The 25,371-nt window shown below is 43.7% G+C and overlaps 1 protein-coding gene across 2 annotated transcripts in view; it reads right to left on the minus strand.

Moving 5' to 3' along the window:
* Nucleotides 1-25,371, minus strand: part of LOC130589311 (E3 ubiquitin-protein ligase RNF220) — a 55,943-nt gene that overhangs the window by 18,005 nt on the left and 12,567 nt on the right. For both annotated transcript variants that reach the window (XM_057390613.1, XM_057390612.1), the window contains exons 5-8: nucleotides 12,458-12,554; nucleotides 11,379-11,465; nucleotides 10,083-10,138; nucleotides 8,313-8,391 (exon numbers count right to left, since the gene is read on the minus strand). In XM_057390613.1, coding sequence (XP_057246596.1) covers nucleotides 8,313-8,391; nucleotides 10,083-10,138; nucleotides 11,379-11,465; nucleotides 12,458-12,554 — 319 coding nt within the window. The remainder of the gene's footprint in view (nucleotides 1-8,312; nucleotides 8,392-10,082; nucleotides 10,139-11,378; nucleotides 11,466-12,457; nucleotides 12,555-25,371) is intronic.

Genomic DNA, 25,371 nt, shown 5'->3' on the forward strand with positions numbered 1-25,371 from the left:
TTCTGACTAATTTCATCTTGATGCAAACCAAAAATGTTGTCTCTTCTTTTCCCCACAGAGGAATTATTTCTCTTACACTTGCATGCACCACCGCAATACCACTGAGGGGAGCTTACCGCTGSAAAAAGGCGTTTTAAGCTGCATTTAGTAGGGACTTGGGTAAAGATTCCCTGCAGAATTTAATGACAGAAGAATTCATTCTGCTTTCATATCTCCCCCGCCTCCATAACACAGAACCCAACAATGTCTTTACAGAAGCGGGAAGTAAATTCAGGCGCTGGCTCTTTCTCTTCCCGTTTTTTGGCCTGTGTTTTGCTGGGACACATGTGCCCAGCCCCAATCAAAACAGAGACAGATGGCACCGCTGATCATTCAGAATAGAAGGAGCCTCGGAGTCAGCATGTTTAGATGCATTTGTAGGGCTACACAGTATCCRCTGGCCACTGGGACTGATTTAAAAMGGCGGTGAGTGAAASTCTGAGCTTGCGCCAAAATTTTAAATGTGCCATTTGAGCAATTATGGTTCGACATGAAAGCTGGGAGAAAGAATGCATGGGTCATTCTGATTAGATTTAGAGACTATGTTCCCTGTTCCAAAGAGAAAATAAATGCAATCCCATTGCCTTACTGGAGCAGCTTTGGCGATAAAAGAAAAAGCCATGCTATGGAAAAGTGGTTTGCCACAGCAAGGTTTTGCTGAGGCAACACAGGCTGAGTCAGAAAATGATTCTCTAAACAATGTTTCTAAATAGAAATAATTACTCACCTAATGTGTTAATATCTCAATTCACTTTTCAAATGTATCTGTCATCCTGGTGACCCTAATGGTATTTSTAACAGATCTGCGAGAGTGCATTGTAGTGTCTAGCTTAATGCAAGCCAGGGCCACAAAACGCAGGCGGTGRAAATGGAAAATGAGGCTCCTTCTTGTTGAGGCATGCAGGCTAAAGGTTCCAGCCTACTGAAACTTGCCTCCATCCACAAGTAAACATGTTTGGATTATGACCAAGCTCCATGTACAGCTAGGCAGGTCTATTTTTCTACTGGAAGACTTATGGCAGCTGTAACTTGTCATCTTACTGTGGCCTGGAGCTGGTCTGGAATTATTGGTGGCTTTGGTTGGAYGATCTGGGTACAAAATTATAAAATATCCATGAAGTGACAGAGGAATAGCAAATTCCTAAGGCTGAAAGTTGCTCAGAAGGCTGGATATGCAGCTGAGTCTTGCAGCCAGCCTCTGTGAGCAATTAAATAAATGTCTTCGACTCCCATGGCCCCCATCCAAACGACCGAAATAAACAGGAAATATCTATGCTACTACAGCAGCACTTGGATTCATCTATAGCCTTTTAAGGGCTTTACTGTGGGGTGATATGCTTTCCAGAACCGCCATTCATGAGCGCTGATTGGAGGCACACAAGGGCAGTGTGATAACACATCCTCCAGACAGCTTCCTACAACTGCCGCTGCCGCCCTAGAACTTTTACACTGTTGCTGTTTCCTTTAAGGGGAAAGAAAGGATCAGAATTAGCATCATTTAAGGTAATTGTGCCTTCAAAAAGAAACATGAGGCTATTAAAGGAGGCCAGGGCACATTAGTATCATATAACCAATTGTGGTCCCAGAGCTAGAAGAGGAAACCAGCAGTGCAGTGGAAGGACAGGTCAAGAGCTGGCTTCTGAGGGAAAAGTAGGAATGCTTATGCAACTGTGTGGGAAACAACAGCTTTTTGCAGACAAAATCATCAAAAAGGAAAAAGAAGATAATGGAGAAATAGGATGAAGCATCTGTRGCAGACGGGTGTAAGGTTAGGAAAAACATCGACACCGAAGTGAGTGAGGACAAAAATCAACATGGATACTAAACTACTTTAATTACATTACTTGCTATTACATTGCTTCTGTAARGGCAGTGCTGGATTCTGTGTTACAGAGGCCAAAGAGATCTAAAAGCACAATGAATTCTTCTGTCATTAAATTCTTTGGGAAATCTTTACCAAGCTCCAACTAAGTGTGGCCGAACACTCCTGCTTGCAGCAGTAAGCCCCTGTCAGTGGTACTGCAACTGTGCATGCAAGTGTCAGACATATAATTGCTGCCACTATACATTTGTCCCAGATTTAGTTTAATGAGAAGTAATACAAACTCGTCCTTTCTAAAGTACTATTTTGTATTTATACTTACTAACCATAGCTTAAGAAATGCATAAACTACCAAGAGCTGTAATTACAGCCAYCCTGTTGTCATACAGCAGCTGGCACAACACAAACACTTACTGAGTCCTGCCACAACAGTCAGTGAGTGCCAAGGAAAGCAGCAGCCCTGTCACCACCAGCACACAGCCAGCCTGTGCAGCCAGGGCTGCCCCTCAGCAGATGCATGACAGAGACAGCAAACTGGCAGCGTATGGGGCACAACATGATACCTTTTCTGCTCTTCAAAGGAACATTTTCATCCAAACAGGGAATGCAGCTTACATAAAGATAATGGTTACTTTTCTCTTGAGAGCATCTGGGCACCAAACAAACATTTCCTAAAAAAAATAGTATCAGTCCCTGCCTCTTAATTCTTGCAGCATAGCTAAGGGATGTGAATAAACAGTCACATCCTCAAAATATTTTCAGAACGATCACGGCAAGATCCACAATGCTCCATCAGAGACAATGTTAAACACAACAGGCTAATTTTAGGGTCGAGACCTCTCTCTGACAAGCTGCTCACACATCTAAGGGTAGAATTCATCTGCTAGAAGGCAGCTGTTTGTGTTTTATAAGCTAAAGTTTCTCTTACCTATGGAATAACTCCAATATTTCACAGGGAATCATCATCCATCTAACTGAAGTACCCTCTAACAGACCATCAGCCTCATATCCCCTTTGAAATAGCACAGCTGAGCACTTGCTGGGCCACGATTTATTTTTTACCTTCTAAGACATCTTGGTAACTCTATAGCTCAATAGTGACAGTCGAATTTCACACTGCGATAGCCCCCCATCGATTTTTCATTCCCAGGAAGCAAYTCTACAAATTAAAGTTAACAGCATTTCTGAAACTAAGAAAAGAAAAAAAAAGGGTGAGGAAAAGAGACATAAATTGCAAGATACCTAAACTGTGCCCCAACGTAGGAATAAAATTCTATCCTGGATTTTTCACCAGCTRTGGGACATGGATGCAGAACCTACTTCCCCTGAAGCCAGCAGCCCCCTTGGGTTTGCAGATGCTTCAGCTTTAAAACATCACARGTTCAACAGAAGTAAGAGTCCCTTCTTATATGAAGATGTCAAAATCTACAGAAAACTCCCTCAAGGCATGAAATTAGACCAAACCTCTGTACAATGTTGCACTAAACAGAGATASCACCTTCCCCCAGGTCTGAGCTGGTACAGTCAGGAGCCTGCCTCACTGAGCTTCGTTAACCACCTGCAAAGAACTAGACACTGCTACAATTTCAGTGTGCACAGTGACTTTAAGGTTTGAGATCATCACTGGTATATACAACTTCTCTCGAACAGTTAAAAGAGGAAGCAGAATAAAGAAATACAGCCCAGTTCTCTGCTCTCCACTCTTACAACATAGAGGAAGAAGTAATACCAAAGCCTCACTTCATAAACAGAGCATCTATCTCTGTATTTTTTCAACACTGAACACCACTAAATGGTACAAACACAGTATTACATACTACTGAATTACTGAAAAAGACTWAAACCTAATAAAGATCTGGACACAAGTAGCATAGCCCAGCAGCTCTTTCTCAGCCTGGCTTTCACAATCCCATACTTCAGTTCAGTGTCCCGAATCCTCTCCCAGGTTCACATGGGCTGCTCTAGTACTGGACCCACCAGCAGCATCATGCTCTCGCTTAGCAGAGCACAAARGCCTAGTTCATTTATGACTCAAGTTAATTTTTTAATTCAGTCTTTGCTATGAGATGTTCTTGTCTCCCAGYAAAGCCTATTAATGGTGTGACACTGGAGAAGGGCTGGGAAGCGCTTATCCTGGGGTGTGAATTCTCAACAGCTTCTGTTTTCCTCCGACATACCAGCTTAAGCGTGGCTCTTTCCCTTTCAGGCCTCTGCTAATCCTCTGGCTTCACACTGCTCCYGCCTGGACACGTCTGTCTGGGAGCAGGGTCTCCCCAGCACAGTACTACCTCCCTGACRGCTCTCACATACCTCTTTTTGCATAAGGATTCTAATCTAAACTTTGTTTAATTTTAACTGATGCTCCTCCCTGTGCTGCTGTGTCAGAGCCAYTCCAGAGCCCATGTTTCAAAACAGCTGGATTGGAAAGAGGTGAGGTGGGGGGAAGGGGAAGARAGAGGAGACAGGAAAATAAAACAAATAAAATTGCTTTTTGTCTCTAAAACCCTCTTTTTAACCCAACAAGCGTCTCATCCAATGAAGCATGATAAGCATGAAGTGTTATATAAAGAAGATAATTATAAAGGGATTTAATGCTTGGCAGGCTCGTATTGCAAGGTTCAGAGCAGAGGTAGCATACTCACTTAAACAGCCTTGTGTCCGGGTTTGCTATTATGCGGGCAGCGTGGCTGGGGCCAAGYGGAATCAGAAACAAGATTTGTTTAAAAAAAAAAAAAAAGCACAGCCCCCTTCCCAACGAGGATGGCAGTTTCAGTCCCACCTCCTTCCACTTCTGTCCCATCCCTGATTAATGATGTTGTCTGCCTGATTTATGACCCACCCCAACAGATTAGAGTTTCCCTCTTCAACCTCCCCCCCTTTCACCCCTCCCAGAAGGCACAGCCACACTCCGCTGGAAATATTAGAGAATTATTAAATAAACATTCATACGTCATGTCTCTTCCCATACTGAGCTCATCGTAGTCAATGCTCAGCGGCCRGGTCCTGTTTGCTTTGGGGCTGACACCAAACAGCTGGAGTGATTCATGGAGAGGCTGGCTACAATGCTCTGTGCCATATATCATGCTCGCAGCGCTCCCTGCCCCGGCGGAGATAAACTGATCAACCACAACGGGCTGGAATGAATTTATGACAACACAAAATTGAGGAAAACAAATGGGAGGTGACCCAGTGGGCCACTAACCCAGACTCTCTCGCTGGCCTGCAATCTAGTCTGGTGGCAGAAAGCAAAATTGAACATTGGCACTCTGAATTAAGATGCTGGCTTTTAACCCCGGGGAACCTCGGTTTCAAAATGGCACCAGACCCTCACAAGGCAGGGAGGAAGACTTCTTGTGGGGAAGGTGCTTTTTGCAGCTCTCTGTGTGCAGCACTGTGTCTGCTGAGAGTCTGACATCAGTGGAGGCACCAGGGAGGGTGCCTGGGCAATTAGGGACCAGCTGCTCTCTCTGAGCAAAGCTGCATCTCAAGCTGACGTAAAGGAGCGTTGCACTGGCTGAGCTTTGTCTTGGCAGTGGCTGGAGTCTCAGCAGACAGGCAGGGCTCAGATGGAGTGATGCTCCTTCACTTCTCCCTATGAGCCTTCAGCACCCCAGGGTGTCCTCCAGATACCTTACATTGGTGACATTAGAAAACCTCAGCCCTGAGACACTCTGCAGTGCTGAGAAGGAGAGCTGGGACCWGCAMCATGYCTCCTACTACCTSCAKCTGCCACCTGAAGTTCAACACTACRCACATRAGATCAACACRTCCAAGTTACTGATGATCTGRYACAGCACAAGTAATGAAGMAACACAGACTTACCCCAAACTCCACCTATCTGTTCTACATGCAAGAGACTCTCCCACAGAAACCCATGTTTAGATTAAATTAACTTGCTCAAGTGAAGAATTTCATCTGCGTGCCAAAAGGAGAACTGCTCACTGTACTGTATTAATGGATTAAAAACCAAACAAAAACACACTACTCTCTTTGCCTGGACTTATTTTTGGAAGAGGGGAGGAAAAAACGTCATTCTTAYGAGAGAAGGATCAATAGGCAGATCACTGCTAACTCTATTAGCTACTGCTCTAAACAGAGAGCATGGCTGACACAGGTGCTAAGCCATGTGCTTCTGGACAATTTTAAAAATGCTAATCAGATGCTACACAAGGTTTAACATGCCAATCAATAACGCTCAGATTTAAAGGCAAAAATTGAAGTTACAAACAATGGAGTAAAGTGATGCTGCCAAAAACTTCCTATAAGCACCACCCAAAACAAGAAAAATGAAACCAATTTAGCTCCAGATTAAGAAACAGGAACTAGAGATGAATCAATTTAGCCTGTTGGGCTGGGTCGCCATATATCATGGCTCAGCAGTGGAGTGGGAAGCAGCCAGACAGTGAGAAACCCTTCCCCCTCCTTTTCTGTAGGCTTCTAGCTCTGATCCCTGTTATCAATTAATTTAACAGAATCCTTCTACACAGACAAGCACACAGAGCATTCAGACTCCTTAAATGGCAGGACAGAAACTATTTATCACACATGAATCTCAAAGGAAAGGAGAGAAAAAAAACCCCAGCAGCTAGGAATTCTCCACCTGAAACACCATCTTGCTTTCTGAACCTCAGTGAAATAAAGTATCTTAAATAAAAAGGTCCTCTGCTACTTTCAAAAATTAACATTATTGGAAAGACTGAACAAGACATTTAAGGAATTTCCTGTAATTTCTATTTTTACTGACTTTTAGCAGAATGGAAGCTTTAGCAGGCAAGGTTATTGCAGAGCAAGGTGTGTGTGCATACAGATGCATACACATACACGCTCTCCRCACTTCACAGCAGCGTTAGCACAAGAGTTGTTTGGAAAGGATTCTGGGACCCTTCAAAGGGTGCTAGCTAAAGCCTCTTTGATCAGATTATTAAAGCTATGTCAATTTTATCACTTGAGCTCAAGTGTTCTGGAAAATGTCAAATCCTTTCAGCTCCTACAGTTTAAAGATTTTCAATAGGAGTGGATCTGGGAGGGTGGAGGGCTGCTTGGCTGACAGGCACGAGGCCCAAAGGGAAGCCAAGCAGCAGCTGAGACAGAGGCTGACAGATTAGGGCAKAAGGGATGAGTCCTTGCCACCAAGACAGCATGCAGTGGCTGGCTCACTCCAAGGACAAAGCTGGTTCTGCACTGACCTGCAAGCTCACAGACTCAGTGGTCCTTGGCCAAAGTCTGCTGACCGAGAAGCATCGAATGGCAGMCAGCCAACATTTGGGACACGCTAACAAAAGGCATGTAGAAAGGTAAGTGCCAAGATGGCAAAGCAGTGTTAAAGTTCCCCCTGCAGCAGGGAGTTTCCCCAGTTAACTCTGACTGTGAACATATGCTCTGCCAGACTGCCTGAAATGTCAGGGATCCCAAAATGTGCCAGGGACACAACCTCTAAAGTCAGGACCAGGAGCAGGAGGAGAACARACTGCATTAGAAAAATGACAACTTTCTGTGAAGTCAGCTTAATGCTACACCACCAGATTTTTCCCCACCCCAAATTATCCATGGACTTCAGCCCAAAATGTAGTATTTAACCCACCATTTACATCATTGCTTCCACCTCATTCAAGTTGTTTAGTCTCTCAGTTGCTCTTGAGGCAACATTGTATATCAGGCAATAATCAACTTAAAATACTGCCCCATCCCAGATAACGCAGTCTGTCGCAGAAGAAGAGCCTGTAGTTTTAGGCTTGGACCATCAAATCTGCCCAAGCAAAAAGTCACCCTAGCAGCGTGCAGGAGGCTCAGAATACAGGTAGCTACTTAGATGAACAGTGCAGATAAACCCATCCATTTCTTTCCAGAGTAGAGTGCAGCACATTCAGTGAGCAGAAAGGGACAGGAAACGAGATGTCCAGCAGACCCCGCACTACTGTACATTCAAACACTGGGACTTAAACTTCTGAATCATTGATAARGCTGCAGGTAAAAACTCAGAAACTGAGACATTTCTGTTAGGAACCATGGAGAGGCCCAATACAGACATCTTAAGGAAAAAGAAATTCCCTCTGTGATACTTCTGCCAACTTAGAGCGCTGCTGGGAGGAAATTCCCTTTTGTTGGAGAGATGAAAGGTGGAACATGCAGAAAGAAAGCATGGGTATATCTATATGCATAACTTAAAACAAGGCAATTTGCAGTGGAGAAGCCCTTTGGAAGCTGTGCTCAATTCCTGGTTACTGGGTACCTGCCCACACAGGTATCTTGTGGAGAGCTCCCCACCCCCTTGTGAACACAGCAGTGGTGAGTCCTCCAAGGTCAGGTTTTGTGCTGGAGCTCAGCTTTCCTTCTCAGTAGTAAAATCTTCAAATATACCTACCTTCAGATTAACACTACTGCTGGGAGCACCAGATGGGATACTATGGTTTTCTAAAMCAAGAAAAAGGGAAGCTACCCACTTCACACTCACTTTTCAATGTCACTGTTCTTACAGGTCTTCTGCATGGTCTCCTGTTTACTGCTTTCACCATTACTCGTTGAGGGCATTTCTGTTGAGGGAAGAACAGAAAAATTAGWAAGAGAACATTAGATCATTGCAGTGAAATAGTCTGAGCAAGTCACAGTTTCAGAGGACCCCAATGAGTCATTTTCATGCCAGTTCTTGGTAAGAGAGAGAASTGACTGATGCAAAGTGTCCCTGTCTGGCAGAGACCCCTCTCTGGACAGTGTATTTCTATGATTCAGGGCTCAAAATACAGCTACTGGTCCCTCCCCACTACACAGTGACCTCAACCTCACTTAACGTACCCATTGTTCAAGCCAGGATTTAATTCACAAGGGTTGATGCAGCTGCCACATGAAAGTTTACTTCCAGAAAGGTGGGTTTGGAGCAAATCCACCCAGCCCAGACCCTGCTCTCAGCCTCTCCTATTTGCTGATACACCTCAGATACAAGCAGAAAAATATGAGCCAGGTAACTAGAATGACAGAACAGTCTGCTCATCATGGCTGCTCCCAGCACTGGAGAGGGTGTGAGACACCAGCTGGAGATGAGATGAACCAGCCCCAGGATGTASGTTCATCACCACGGATTCAGGTAGAAGTTACGAAGAAAACAGCTCATAGCAAGTGTCATCAGGGCTGCCTCCTCATCACCTCTGTGGCTGTAGTAACTGAAGCTGATCATACCTACAAGCAAGTGCTTCTACATCACACAAAATAAATGTGATTGCCTATCCCACAGAAGAAAATGCCTGCGATAGATATCCTATGTTCTCCATTTAACCATCATGCCCTTGGCAAAACTGGTTCTACTCCCTTCCCCCTCTCCCACTGGCAAGTAGTTATGTCTTATAGGTACTTTCAAGGCTGGGAATCAAATGCCCAAAGCATGACAAGAATAGAACAGGGAACAAAATCATTGGGACATGTCTCTTCAGGTCGCTGAGCTTCAGTTTCCTTCCTAAGGGAGCTGGAGCARCACTGCCCAGCCCTGGAAATGGATTTGGCATCTACAGCTGGAAAGCGCCASGTTTTATTATTCTCATATTTCCACTAGGTTGCTGCTTACACTTACAGTGCTGCTGGCATTGAATAAAAACCCCCAGCAGTTGAATGAGTTTAACACTTCCCCCTTCCTTCTTAATATGATGAGCTTTCAAGTAACATATGCAAAGGTACATATTCACATTAACTCATGTGCTCTGCAGTCTCAACTATAGATCATGAAGTGAGACAGATCCTAGAGTTTTCACTCCAAAGGTGAAAGCTTCAGAGCTGCAGGCTTTTSTTGCCATAAAAAGGCCTGCAAGGACGAGATCCACCCAAAAGATACAAGTCTCTAGCATACCCTCTCAAAGAAGGGAAGATAAGAAAGCAGTTGAGAAAACCCCAACAATAGGTGCACCTGTGTAGTTTAAATGCCAGGCTCTGCTGGCTCCCTCTGTAATACAGCAGTTTGCCTTTCAGTTACACGACATCAAGTCAATCCAGCCCCTRTCTCTTATCAACCATACCAGTTAAGGTGGCATTTTTGGGAACTTCTCCAGCTGCCATTAACAACAATTAATTGTACTGTAAAGTTTTAAAAAGGTAGTGTGGTTTTATGTGCAAACATATCTGATGACTCTGCAAGAGCKTTAGCAACTACCTTGCCTAAGTACTGGCAAGCAGAAGTCGTGGAGTATCTAATTGCTCTCTTGTAGTATACAAAGTAACAATTTAYAATTTCAACACTCACCGTCACTGGCCCATTTAGAAAACTCCGGTGTTATTCGAGTACTGGGTGTGCCACCACTRAAAGACAAAAGGACAATATGCTAAAGGTTGAACACAGAGTTTTGCTGCTCAGGAAAAACTAACCCTTCCACCCACCACTTCTCTATCAATACTTCTATCCATCAGTCTAAGCTTCAAAATGTGAGTGCATGGCTGGTCAAAAAACATGCTCATGTTTAATGGCATCAGCGAGACTACTGCATATCTAAAGAAACTTGACAGAATTTCAAAGTGTTTTTACAAGCAACGTCCCCTCTCATGCTGTAGAGATGGGCAAACAAATCCAGGAAATGTGCAAGGAAGGACCTTGCCCAAACAGCAAAACAATGTGTTAGGTGCAAGTCACATGAAGGAACTAAGTTTCCTGGCCCCAGGTCCTCAGTTCTCTCACCAAGAACTATGTGTCCGTGGCCATTGATAACCCAGTATCTTCCTGCCAGAGTCCTGGCTGTGAAGGAGCTTCAGCAACTTTGAGGCTCTGCTGTTGGACTAGCATGGTTAGCAAATATTGAATGGACCAATGGTCTGGATCCAGTGTGGCAAATGCCACATTTCYATGGAGTGAAACCTAATTTTGAACTAGTATTTGTGACAGGCTAAGCAGTAAGAAAACTTCATTTCACTGCTCTATCAATCACTTCAACCTTGACCCCACAGGATCACTCAGTGAAAGAGATAGAGGGGTAATTTAAGCCCTGTTTTATGCAGGGCAGAGGGCTTTGAAAGCAATCCTAGCTCCCTGTTAAGACTCATTTTATTTGCCTGGAATGTTTCCCTGAGTGCCCTGAATGCTGGCTGCCTACATTCTCCACATATGTATGTGGGCAGAGCAGACATTCTGCCCCAACCCAGAGAAGGATTAGCTTGCAACTAATGTAATCAGATGCAATGAAGTCACACATGGGGTGCCAGACTCCTAMTGTGCCAACCAAGATTCTGATGGCACCACACTGTACTGCTAAGAGGCCACATTTCATCATGAAGCAAGATGCTGTATCAGGCCTTAGTACAGCACAGTTTACTCACGGCCAGAATTCACCCTCYGTCCAGCACTGGCTGGGCAATGGGGTGGCTCAGAGAGGGAGACTGTGCAAAGAGGCTTTATTGAGGCTGCACATGTAGAAATTGAGACYTACTGGACTATGCTTCTTTGTGAGTCTCTTGTTGCAACCCTTGTATTCAAGTGAACAGGTATTTTCCACAAACTAGACTCCCCACAAGTAACAAATGCAGTAATTTAGAAAGACATGATGCTTACTTTAAAACAGCACCTCGGAGCGCCTCCCTTTCTTTGGCTTCACCTGGCTCTTCTCCAGTGCAGGGGATGATGTCTGCCTCTGTGTACCTGAGCACAAAGGGTTAAGGAACGAACAGCCCTGCTGCAGACAGTGGAAAGGCTTTTGGGATAGTTAGGACACCATCTGGAATATAAAACAAATTTATTCCAACTGGGAACACCTTAAAAAAAGAGGGGCTGCTATCCATGATGGAGCTTGCTTTTAAACTCTGATTAAAGCTTTGTTTTAGGTGRAAAGAAACAGTAAAATGATGCTACAGCCTCTTGGAAAGGGAAAACCAGTTCCTGAACCCTTGCACAAATCTAACCTGTACAATTTCATGAATTCTGTTTGAAGCAGAGAGTTCTTTTAACAGTGAAGGTTGGGGCTTCAATCTTAAAGGCTGGTACAGATTTAAATAAAACCTCATTCTATAGCTATACATTGCCCCTCATCACAGCTAAGGCAGTGTCTGCCTAATGCCCTTGCAGGAATTCCTCCTTGATGCCTATTACTGCTGCTGAAGGGCAGAAGTCCACCCACAGCTCTCCCACAGCTGTGCTCAAAGAGTCTGGCTCCCAGAAAGTTCCCCAAACCTGCCTTTAATGATAGTTCTGCCCATGAACTGTCTAATGAAAGGGAAATGAAGTCAAATCTCTCAAGAGTGGAAGGCGATAGCACTTAATGCATAAAACCCTTGAAAACAAAAGGGTGTCTTGTGGAAAATAAACTCAATTCCTACCCATGAAGCAGGAAAAGCTATCCATATGGAATAAACCGGGATGGAGGCAACAGATTTGCTTATSAAACAGAATAGAGAAACAGTAACTGATCCCTTGTAATGTCTCCTATAGACTTCAGCCACATCTGAAGTAGTGCTGCATCAACAGTAGAATCTCAAAGGGAGTAACTGGGAATCCCTCCTAGTTCCAATAACAYGATAACTGGAGAAGGCTGTGACATTTCCAGTAGGGCTGGACACATATTATCCACCACTTTCCAGGGCAGATCAGATGCACCTCTGGGTTCCCTCTCAGTAAGAGCCTTTCAAAAACGATACTGTGGTTTCCCGTATTCGAGTGTGTCGTCTCCATCCACATCCAGGTCAGCGTCACTGTCTGGATTCTCCTTCCCGCTGCACATGATAAACCCAGAACCTGAAAGAAAATAAAACACATGGGTGAGCATTTGAATTGGAGCTAAGTGTAGGAGATCTCCCAAGAAAGGTGCTACAGCCAGTTTGCAGGCTGTCCTTTACTCTTAACAGCCTCATAAAAGGTGCCCTCTCCAAAGACTGCACAAGAACACTYACAGAAATGCTCTAACTTCCTACGTTTTACGCTCTATATGCCCCCCAAACACTGAAAATGGAACATTCTTGACTTTTAGCTCTCCACATGAATTATTTTAAAATTGAAGGCACTGTAAGGATCTCTCTCAAAGGCAGAAAAAACAATGAAGCAAAATAGGAAAGACTATTTTTTCACAGAAGTAGTTAATGCAAAATCTACCCCACTAGCAGCTAAGAGAAGGCCACAAGGACATTCTGAATCACTCCTTAATTTAGATGCAGAGGGCAGGAAGAGGCTAAAATAAAATTAGAAATATCTTTTCCATTTTAAAAAGCATTTAGTTATGCCTTAAATTTTTAAAATTTAAAGCATTTAAGAATGGCAAACCTGTTTCTGTGAGGGGGGGGAAAAATCATACTTCTGTCATTAATAGTTCCTTAAAAGCACTTATATGAGCAAATTGCAATGCAACTCATCAAGAGTTCTGTTCTTCCAGCACAGGTGKGTCAGGCACACATCCAGTCTCAACTCCAGCAGAAGCAAGCACTTACAGTTCCATCTGAGGCTGACTGTGCAACAATTGCCACTTTCTAACAATCAGTACATTTATTTCAGTCCCAAGCATTTTGTAAACTGAAACCAGGCTTCTTTTAATTGAATCTGCACAAACACCTACAAAGATGAATCTTCATATGGTATTTGCYGCCCAGGGTTTATTAATAGAAAGGAAACTACAGAAGGCATATTTACTCTTTATGAGAGCTAACACTGAATATGAAATTAAGCAAAGACCTCCTGAACTCTAGCATGTTGCAAAGTCCCTATTTGTGCTCATTTCTGYAGCAGATCTAAGCTGTTTGGGTACATAAGCTGTGCAGACAGAAATGTGCTCACTGCAGCTACCTCTGTGCTCCTTCACTCAGCACCCCTGCCCAGACAGCAGAGCTGGACACCTGGCTCAGACAGAGGTACCTGCTGGAGCATGAAGGACCTGGCACATCCAGAGGGCTGGTGACCTAAGTCCATGGTAGACCAGGGAGCAACCTTAACTGCAAACATTGRAAGAGTAAGGCAGATATTGCCTTGTACCAATGCCCCAAGGGGGTATGTTCCAGTACTGTGATTGTGGTTCTAAATGCAGAATACAGGCTAAAATTACTGTGGAAACACTGACTACTATATACATGTCTGAAGAATGAGGACATTCCAAAGCATTAGGAGAGCTTTTCAGGGCTACAGATGTCCAAATCTGTTCACCCCACTGGGTTCTCACCAGTACACTTAATGCAAGCCCAGAAGAATGAACTATATATCTAACAGTCTGCATCTGTGCAGAGAGCAGGGCAAAGTAAAGGTGTAATTTCCAAGGATACCATGCAGACACAGTTCTTTACTGTCGCTCTCTAGGAATGGATGCTCTAACTGATTCATTAAATCCCCAATAAAATTTGTTTATATGGATTTGATATTTCTCCTCCCTGAATATCAAGAAGGTCCTTAACGAGTGACAATTGTAGCATGACAATGATTTCAAGACTAACCTTTCCCTAGAAGCATAAACTACCTCTTACTTCAAGATAATTGCCAGCCTTAATTTTCAGCAGAGGTGTCACAACTAGCACCAACAATGAATGCAGTGTCCRTGTCTGTGGCAAGTGGGAGCCATGCCTGTAGGTCAGCCCCATGGTGTCACTGGGGCAGCCCTTTTCCAGCAGACCCTTTTCAGAGTATTTCATATACTGCCTGMACACTGCCAGCCAACATGTGTCACCAGCTGCCTCTTCTTGCTGCAATGGCTCATCCAGTAAATCTTGACTCATTCAGTTCATCACAATGTTTGGGAGAAGATTTAGAGGGGTAAGAGAGACCTGTCAAAGAAGCTGGATAGTCTTTCAAAGCTGCTTTAAAAGTCAAGAGTGGGCGATGGGGTGGTAATTTATAGGCATGGCATTTAACCTGCAGTAACACCATCCCCTGCACCTGGCATTACTTTAGCCCATCACTTCTCAAAGGCCATAAACTTTGGACACACAGGTCTTCATTTTTCTTGTAGCTGTGGGAGACACAAATCATGCAAAGCTGGAGCTGTGACTTGGCCAGTCCCAGGAGGTGATCTGAACATTAGCCAGACAATGAATACTTGGAGCAAGTGCCTTGGTAGGGGGAAGGTGGCCAAGAGTGAACGTAAATGGGACCACTCCCTGTGTAATTGTCTCTGCAAGGATGCCAAGCACACAGCAGACATGCACCTTTCCATCAATTTTGTTTCCAAGTCACTCAAGCCAACTGGTGGTTTATAGCTAGAGCTTAAGACAAGAAGATCTGCTTACTGCAATACAGTTTACAAATATTAAGGCACCTTGACTTCAGAATCCTTGTGTCCTTGCTCTCAAGACCTCTGTACTTAAGAAAATCCCTTTTAAATCTGGAAGGAAAATATTCCAGAGCTTTGGCTGAATCTAGCTCTATTGCCTAGCTGCATTGCCAGCAGGCTACTATATTTCCTGTGCAGGGAGGGTAAAGGAAAGGGTTTGGATAGTATGTGTTATAATGGAAAATACACACTGGGATGATCTGAGAGAGCCTTTCAGCCAGAGAGGATGGCACAGCAGAAAAGTTCATAGGTCAAAATGAGGGGCAGGAGAAAAGTAAATTTTCTTTTCTGATCAAATAAGGACTTCCAGACTGATGCATAAAGGAAGGCACAATAAGGTGATCCAACTCTGTTTTTCACTTAATATGGATTTTTTTTTTAATGTGATCAAGTGCAGTCCATTGCAACATGGTAAAAAACAATGATTTAGAAATTGTATGCTAAACAAAGTAAGCTCCATGAATCCAAAAAATACTGTGAATGTAAGTTGTGCTATCAGTTTTAGGACTTCAGAAGCAGTTTTAGATAAAAAGGAAAAATGAAAGCCACAAAATATGTTTCTGATGCTAATCAAAAGATCCATAAATTCCAGTACTGCTCCTGTACACTGGAAAACACTAAAGAACAGGGTGCAAAGCTTGGCCCAGCATCACCTGGGGAATGAACCACATGGCCTGCAACAAGTCCTGGGCAGCAGGGATGGATTTTGAGGCCAGTTCCAGTGGGATAGGGTTTGGTGCCACAATTTCAACCTGACCCTCCTTGTCTAACTTCCTGGGGTTGCTTCCATGCACAAAGCCAGTGAAAACACCCACRCAGCTGTTCAAATATTTGACGTCTGAACTGCTTGACATTATTCATTCATCTCAGGCTCATTCAAACCAGATTTCTGGACAAGTGCTGTTATAAATGGATTAAGAAGACCACTAAATGCAAGGAAGGCCCAAAAGGATCACACCTGCTTCTCGCTAACCCAGCCCAAATGTAAAGAGGGCTCACAACCTGCAGCTCCTGCTGGTGGTGTACACTGCCATCCAGAAGAAAGGAAAATGTGAAATGGAGCACAGAGGACAGGAGCTTCCAGAAGACCCCCTACCACTCCACTTGGGTGATTTGCAATTCAATAGTGTGCACTGGGAACAGGGAAGGGTTCCTCCAGCAAGGTTCTGCTTCTTAAGGTCACACAGTAATTCACAGCCATCAGCAACACTGCCTAGAGCAGACCTCTTAAAGCCASTGTGCTATCCAGAGGTCAATGCTTGGGACCAGAACTCTATCCCCACATGTCAACAAAGTGAAAGCCAACAACTGAATGTTAACTTGTGAGTTCGATCTAGGAATTCGTAAGACACATGATATGTTATACACAGAAGCAGCTGTGACTCTTAGGAGCTCACCCAAGGCCTGAGGAATGTAATTCCACATGTGAATTTGAAAATGCTGCTTTTAGATGAATTAAGAACAAACCCAGTGCAGATTCTTCTGTACCTTTCCTGTTCCTTGTTGAGAATTTTTTGCTCTTGCTGTGCATTTGGTATGAGGCAACCCCTTGTCATATGCTGCCAGCCCCAATACAATTAGCCTTCTGATGCTAAAGCAGCACAATTCTCTGACTGTCTTAATCCCAGCTGCCTCCTTAAGGACCAGACAAACAGGAGTGAGYAGGCAGGTCAGACACTGGGGCCATTACACAGAGAAAAAACAAAGTTACAGCTCTGTCTCCAATCCCCATTGCTCTTGTAGCCAGGTGCTCTGACAAGCAATTCCAGCACTGGTATTGAGTGGCACCTCTATAAACCCTGTGACAGTTCGGGAGACAAACTCGCCCATCAATCAGAATGTACCTATCAACATCACTTACCKAGCACTGTGTACACAGCTTTCTTTGCTTGGGCTGGCCTCAGAGCAGTCTGCCTGAGCACCAATTCAAGGTACTTTCTGAAAAAATTAGGTACTCCACACAAGCAACAGTGTTTCTGAAATACTGACTCAAAGGTTGGAAAAGCAGGAAAAATTTGCATGCCTCTGAACTGCTGCCAGCTTCAAGCACTAGCAGGCTACAGGAATCACCTGAGCTTGAGGGAGAAAACACTTCTGACTCCTTCCATGTACCTGTTAATGTCTGTAGACAAATCTCACCAGAAATCCTTTCCTTCCCCTTTTGGTAAGTCACCATAGCACTTTTCTTCCTCCTAAGTTGTCCCATATGCCTCAGCATCCTCTCTGACTTCTGCTCTGCTTCTCACATCTCACTTCCTTTGTGCAATCCTCCCAAGAGTGGCCACCTGAACAACTCTTGAGTGAATGGTGGCCCAGGCTAGGATCAAGAATCATTAACATGATACATAAGCAGATTTGCAGAACAGATAAAAGGACTCCATATTCACATCCCTCCTTYTCTCCATCGCATTCAGTGGCAGATGGTCGAAGTGACAACATATGCTGCTTCAGGTGCTGACAGCACTGCTGGCTCCTGCACAGGCATGAGCTCACATGAAGACTGGCAATCTCGGAGCTAGAATGGTTAACACAACCAGACCACTGCAGACCCAAACGATCCCAGATTAATTTCATGAGCACAGGCAGGAAAACACAGACCTACAGTGCCCCACCTCTGCTCCTCAACTCCTAACTAGGCAGAACAGTTTTGGTGACCAGCTGTTCTGTACATATTTAAAATTATAAGTTTATATTTAATTATCACTCCAAAGAAAGCCAGAGAAGAAAACTAATATGTCAGTATTATTTGCACCACCACTGTGAATTCAGCCTACTGGATGCTGCTCATGTAGAGGATCAAACTCATCTGGAAAACGTACATTTCTCCAGTTTGGCCCACGGGGAACGGGTGTGTGTGTGTGGGGGAGTGTGAAATCTATACTGCAAATATTCTAGAAATCCAGAATTTTGTGTAAATTCTGTAAATGGGCCTAAATTCAAATCCATCTCAGRGGCACAGAGCTCTACTGGGGCCTATTTTGGCTGGGAAAAGGCATTCATTCTGCTTGCAGGTAGTATACATGTATTCAACAAAGAAGAAGAAAAGCCTCCCATAAATCTCCAGAACTGCAGCCTTTGCTAATTACACTCCTTRCAGTGACCCCCTTCTATACAACCTCCCTTTCCAGCACGTTCACTCTATTTTCTTATTGAAATGTCACTCGTTGGCTTCTTGGAGAGTAAAAACAATGAAGGCAATAAAAGTAGTTTATGCAGACTCACGGCCAGGCCTCACATACTTCTGAGAGTGGCCCTAAACTGGGTTTATTTCATCATCTGCTGAAGTATCCCAAACCAGTACAAAGAGGACAAGGTGGCATGGATGCCATTTTATAGTAAGAGGCATCTTRGAAGGAGAAGGCCAGTAAAAATTCTTGAAAATGAGAGGAAGGCAGAGATGAGGCTAYGTTGTACACAGGTCTTTCTACAGATCCATAATGCCTCCCCAGCATTATTTTTGGACACCAAAATTGTTCCCCCACTTTTTCCTAGGACTGACAATGATAGAATAGTTCTGGTGACATTCCCAGTCTGTTGCAGAAAAAAAATGACATTCAGAAGCCAAGAAAAGCTGCTTACAAAACAAGGGTTTCATTTCTCTGGAGCCAGATCCATTTAAAGCTAAACGGTGATTTACCTGGAAAACTGAAACCCAACTGTGYTGTTACAGCACACACCTGAAACAGCAGATGCATCCATCTGATGCCATCTATTAGCTCCCACAGAGGCACAAATGGGCTGTCAGAGACCTGACTGCTTACCAGTGTGAATGCTTACAGGGATCTTTGGTAACAGATCACAGAAACAGCTGCCTTTAAAGAAAGGGGCCATATAATTTTACGACCATTAACATAATTTTGCAACAGCACGCTGAACAAAGGGCAGGCAAGCGCTGCCATACAGGGTAAGAACCAGCAGCTGCAAGACTCAGGAAGAGGCTTCCCACCCCTTGCAGCATAGACGAGAATTCCAGAGATGTCTTTTATGTCTCCTGTAACCCATCAGATACAGACTATGGCTGCAGAGGGGAAAATAGACTTGGACCAAAGGTCTGATCTGCTTTGGCTGTTCATGGCTGCCTCCTAGAGCCTCGTGCTGGCGTGATGGACAAAGGTGAGAACAGCCTCATGCCTATCTCAAAGGCTGCTCTTCAAAATCCAGAGCTGAAGTAAAAAGCAGCAGCAACAGCCATGGTCTCTGCAGCTACAACTCGTTTTCCACAGTTAGGGAAAGGTGGATCTGAAAGCTTTTGTTCCCCTGGGGAGAGGGTGGAAACAAACAAAAAAGGAAGAGGGAGAATTAAAGTAATCTTGAATCACTAAGCAGATTCACATCACTGGATCAATAAGCACCACTGACAGGGATCACAGGAATGTCGCAACTTTGCCAATAATAAAGCAGCACAGCAGAGCTCSTAGGATGACTTTTCTAAGGCAGCAGAGCATGAAGCAGCAAGGCTGGTGAACAGCTGAAAGTGACACCCTGGCTTACATCGGGCTGCTGCCAGTGGTGGAGCTCGATGCAGTTTGCTTTAAATAATGATGAGCACAGAGATTGTATTCATGGGGGAAAGGCAACCAAGGACTGGAAAAACCAAGGGCTAAATTTCATCRGCCAAACACATGTGCTCTTCCTCCCAAACTAATTCTTTTCTAGGYTGGAAAGAAGAAAGAAAAATCAGTGCTAATTTAATCAATTGATCAGTCTATTGATTGCAAAACTGGAGCTGCTAGTTAGCCATGTGCTGTAATGCCCTCAACTCTGAAACCACAAAACATGCCATTGATTTCCTCACTTCCAGCTCCAAAACAAGAAATAAAACCGGGCTTTCAGTGGAAAAACAACTTCCTCGTCCAGGGACAAGATGCAAGCAAAGAAGAGAGGCCAGGAAACAGGGACAGCCACATCTTGCGAGGCTCAAACTGAAATTAGTTACAGATGCAGTCACAGTGTCTTGTGTAAACTCTATCGATTGGGTGGCTGACAGTCTTGGGAGCCTCCATAGTAGGACAATCAATCCGGCTGCAGTGTCACCTGCCACTTTGCTGAACAGTTGACAATGCAATTATCCAGTGTGGAGGCAGGGAGTTGGCGTGTGTCAAACGCAGTTAGCCACTTTCCGGGCACTACTCGATAATGCGTTTCACCGCCGCGTGTTGGAGACGACACGCGGAGACAGGAGCTGTTTAGAGCCATTGAGACCTGTGCTCCTTTTTTCCTTTAGAAACATCTCACTGCCCCTGACTTAACAACTGTATTCTAAAATGCTATTAAAATCAYGTCAATCAACTATTGTGTGCTTAAGGCTCAAGTTTGACCTGAGTGTCCAAGAAGTAGGCTGCAGTTCTAGCAAAACTGCAGACCCTTGAGGGAAAAAAATTAAAAATTTATTGGATTACTATCTTAAAGCCTGGAATTTTCAAAACCATAGCTCACAGACCACTACAAAACTGAACTGCAGAGCAACCAATGCCTAAGATCTACAAAACCTGAATTTTAAAGTCAATTTGAAACGCAGTCTACTTAAAAAATTGGGTAGTTTCAGGTGTTCTACCTGCTCCCGTACTCCCTCTGCTAATTTTCATGGTGTTGCAACTGCATTTTTTGTTTTGCTTTTTCCTTCTCCTTCCTCTAGGAAGTGAGTATTAGACATCCTTTTTCATCCCCCAAGTATGATACATAATACTGTAAAATGGAGAGAATTCCACTTCCCACAGAAAATCTTTTCCTGGTTAGAGTGGCTGTTGGTGTTACATAAATCWACCACCAATGTTTAGTTGATTGTGCTCCTTGCCGGCACATTCCGGCAGTTTGAGCATAAAAATTAGATTCTTAGATATTTGTATGCAYTCAAGCTAACAAAATTGTACAATCAACAATGAGAAATTTTAATGGCTATCCTCACTTCTTTTTTCAGTTAAAATGATTTTTACTTTGTCAAATCCCATTGATTACTTTGTGTTCCAAAATGAAGAAAATGTTGTTCCTTGAAACATTATGTGAACTTCAAATACTCATGACATTGGGCATCAATTACACGGCAGGTCATGCTGGCTTCTGTAGGCAAGGTAAGAATTTTTATCTTTTTAAATCACATACTATTCTAATCTGTTTTTCTTGCTCACTAGAGTCAACTAATGATATTACTGCACAGGACAACACCTAAAAGACATTTGTTAACCACAGAATCCTTCAAATTCTATAAGCAGACACAAACTACAGAGAAAGAATCACGTGCAGCCCATGTGATTATTCTAACACTATGCAAACAGATTTTGTTAGCATTTTTAGGTCAAGTATTACCTTATGAATATGTACTTGCTGTCAAAGAAGAGAGSTATAAACATTAAGGAGTGGCCGAGCGATTCCATCAGACCAGTCCAAATTACCATGCTTCAGCAATGGAGGGATTACCAGGATTACCACTTTAGACAAGGGTTGAGGTAAGGGATACAAATGCTCTGGGGCTCAGGAGCCCTCTATAAGGGGCATAAGGCACAGAATAAGCACTTGAGAAACATGAAAATTTATAMATCTTGCCCACCTGGAAGCTTACAGCAGGTAGAAGTGACCAGCAGAAGATTGCAACCCAAACACAGGAAGGCTAAATTCAAAGATTGAGAGGCTGGGAAGGATGCTCASATKCACRGACACATTCCCTTTAGAGAGGGACACTGACACTAGAAACATGGCAGAGAARTGCACGGAATTGAGCCCTTGCTAAATGGGAGAAAGATTAAAAATTTCATTACAGCAAAGATTCCCTATACTCTTACCACAGACTGCTCTTGCATCCAARCTGAAGTTTGCTTTGGCTGGCCAGGGTAAAATGAATGAATTCTTCTCGTCTACACAGCAATAGCAAAGATGATTCTAGTTACTAGACCACTCTTCCAGAAGGCCTAAATATGCCAGTGACATCTTCCATTTCCCACATATTCTCTTGGGAGAAGTTACACATTTAGTGTTCAGCCCAAATGCTTTTGCTTGCATTTGAGTAGAGCAGTTTATGCGCTCTTATCAGTATAACCTTAAATGCAGCCTGAATCTCCTGACATGGAAAAAAGGAAAGTCTCCTTGCTTCTTGAAGCTTTCCTGCATGTCTCATCATATTTTATCTGAAAAAGAGGGCACAGCTGGCTACTAGGTGAGAWTCTAGAGCAAGATTTTTAAGGTTTGTCATCAGCTCTGCTACTATCTTTATAATATTAGAGAAGGTGCTTCTCCATGYTTCAGTTTCTACAAGAATCAAACACAGATTTTAATAGTTTTGTTGTAAAGTTTCATTTTCATGAAATTGCACAGACAAGTGCCAACTGAGTTTTCCTTCTCTGTTTGGAGCTTTCTSTCAGGTAGTTACCAGACTCAAAAAGGCACTGTAATCACAAAAACCTGCTATTGAGGTAGGAGACCTAAAAAGTATTTATTTAGATTCTGAGGCCAGGACCTCACAGGTGAAAAAATGATTCTAATGCTGTATGGATTTAGAAGGAACACAAACTGGAGGAGCATACAGCTACCGCCCCAATAGTCCTTCTGTGACAACCACCACACTGGATGAAGGCCGGCCTACAACACTTGCTGCTCAAACTGAAGCCTATTTTGATTCTGCGGCSATAGAAAGCTGACACTGGGAGGACTGAAGCCATTTGTTAGAAACTTTTAAACATTTGAATACAATCCCAYTTCCCAGGCAGGTGCCCTAATTGCACATGACATGAGGTCCAATGCAAATGGACACCCAAGGATAACTGTAGTTTGTTATAACTTATAAAGGCTTTACCGAGTCCCTCTTTTCCCTTGGTAAGACATTAACAAACATATCTAAGCCCTTTGCTAGCTTGGGAGGAGGCAGCATGAAGAAATAAAAAGAAATATCAGAAAAATAAAGAGAAACTTCAGAGTTAAGCAATCCCTGTGTGTTTCTCCTTCTTCAAGAGTATCACAATCTATCAGACAGATCCTTGTCATGTTGATCTTTCTTAGAAAGTATCCTTCCCTGAAAATGCCCTGCTTGCCATTTTAACATTTTCAAAGTCTTTCTCTCTTCTGTGTTATTTTTGATGCAACTGATCTGCTGAAGCAAAAGCAACCCAGAAGAGCAGTGGTGACTAGCTTGCTCCTGCACATAGAGGAAGGCTTTTCGGTGGAGGAACTGGAGGGGAGAAGAGGAGGACAGGGCGGGTGGAGAGAACTTAGCTACAATTCTTTAGTTCTTTCATATCTAAAGAGGACAGCAATCTCTGTTCTATCAGACCGCACGGTTCGTGCCTTAAATGGTACTTGCTGCCAGCTTGCTTTCCCTGTCTCTCTCCCTTTGAAGCAGACTGGACAGCTTCCTCAAGCTGGCGTTATCACTCCCTCTAACCACTCTTGGCAGGCAATCTAATTCCCCCTGAAAAGGTCACCGCCATTTTAACTGCCTTTCAATCACATTAAGCACGCTGCCGCTCGTGCTCAGAGCAGTGCGCCCGCAGCTCTCCTGACTGAGGTGCGATCGATAAACTGACATCCCGCCCCACACCCAGCTCCCCAACCGCCCCAGCCCTGCTCTCCTCCTTCCCCTCTGCCGGACGAGCTGCCTCCCTCAACCGACTGAAAGAGACCAAGTGACAAAATCCGCTCCTCAAATCCCACACAGCAGAAGGGAGCCGCTAACCTGGCATTTACTAATCTTTGTCCCATCTGTTAAGAAACAGAAGGGTGCAAGCATCCCCCACCCCCCTCCGCCTTCCCTAGACCTACAGAGGCAGCAACTTCACAGGACAGTTTGCTTAGGCACCAGTCCAGACACCTTTGAAGCTGTGTTACAAAGAACAAGCCTCCCTCAAGCTTCCCTCAATGCAATCATTACCGTTATCTCTCCCCCCGAGCTGCTTTTTTTTTTTTTTGCAGTTACCAGTTATGTGTTCCACCCATCGATCCCTGTGTAAGACACTGTTTTAAGTCCTCTTGCCTTTTGACTGTGCTAAGCCGTTTAAGAGATGACAGCAGCTTCTATCAGTGTGAAGCTGATGTGATTCTTTTCAGATAAAGCACTTTTTTTCCACTTCCCCCCTCCCTTCCCTTCTTTCAAGTAAGAAACATACACACAAAAAGAGACACTGAATCTTTCAAAGGAAAAAAAAAAACCTTTTGAACTTCCCTCAGGAATTCTTTAAAGGGATAACCTTACAGTGTAAACACTGAGGGTAACGGGCATCCATTCTGGACTGGAATACAAGAATTGCTGYAAATATGTTGAGCATTAAAAAACCCAACAAACCCCACATCAGAGAGGAAGCCACTTGACGCTTTCACTTGTGAAGCCTTGTTGGCATCCTAAACACAGTAACTCATTAAAGATGGCATGAAATAATCCCGTGCAACAAAGAACTTTGGAGAGGGATGATTCAGAGACGTGGGGAGAGATAGTTACTGAATGTTCAGGTATTTCAAGAGAAATTTTAGTCTTATGACACTGTACTGAGGCAGGGGAATATTTGATTATTTTGTCAGTATAGTTTTTCACTTTGAAGTACAAGCTTGATTTAAACAGAGCTTGGTATTTCATGCTGGTATTCTTGTGCACCTACSCCCAACAGAACCACTAACTCTCCTATAAACCCTTACTTCAARCAGGACCTCTGCTGAAACAAAGTGGTTCCAAAGCCTATATAATTGCCAATAATCTTCATTTACAARCTGCATCCCTCCAGTTTTGGAAAGCAAAGTGAGTGACACGAAATGATATTTTAAGAAGCTGGAAGGACAGCTAGAAGTATTAAACATTTCCTGACTGAAATCCTTCACCAAACCCAACAGTTCAGAGACAATACACCAATCCCTGCACTTCCCAGTTATGTTATAGTCCTTCTTGCTGCTACAGCCTGTTTTTTGTAGCTGCTGCCTCAGGTATGCCAAGCTGTGGCAGCCAAACAGGTRTGCTTTGGCTCTGCTGCACTAGACCTGACTGGGGGTTTGCAGCTGTAACACCGAGAGAAGACAAAGAATCTCCAGCTTTAAAGACAGCTCCTCAAGTCAGAAAAGCAAGTTTTCCTTGCAAGTGCTTTGGAAGCAGGACTAGGAACTTTAAAAGTGAGAGTTTCAACCTGTGAATGCCCCCAGGTTTTAGACCATCTTCCAGAAAATCCAAACAGGGCTGTTCATTTCCCTGATGTTTCTGTTTYTAAGAAGAAAAACCCCAAGGTCTCTCAACCTTACTCCAACTGGGAATCTGTCAGGATTTTCCACATAATTGGCAAAGAATTTTCCTCATGTTGAGAGTGCTGTGAACCTTGTCCACTAACCAAAAATGATAAAAAGAAG

This window comes from Malurus melanocephalus, unplaced genomic scaffold, assembly GCF_030028575.1.
Source record: "Malurus melanocephalus ecotype Western Australia unplaced genomic scaffold, MMel_1.1 scaffold_28, whole genome shotgun sequence".
Lineage (NCBI taxonomy): Eukaryota > Metazoa > Chordata > Aves > Passeriformes > Maluridae > Malurus > Malurus melanocephalus.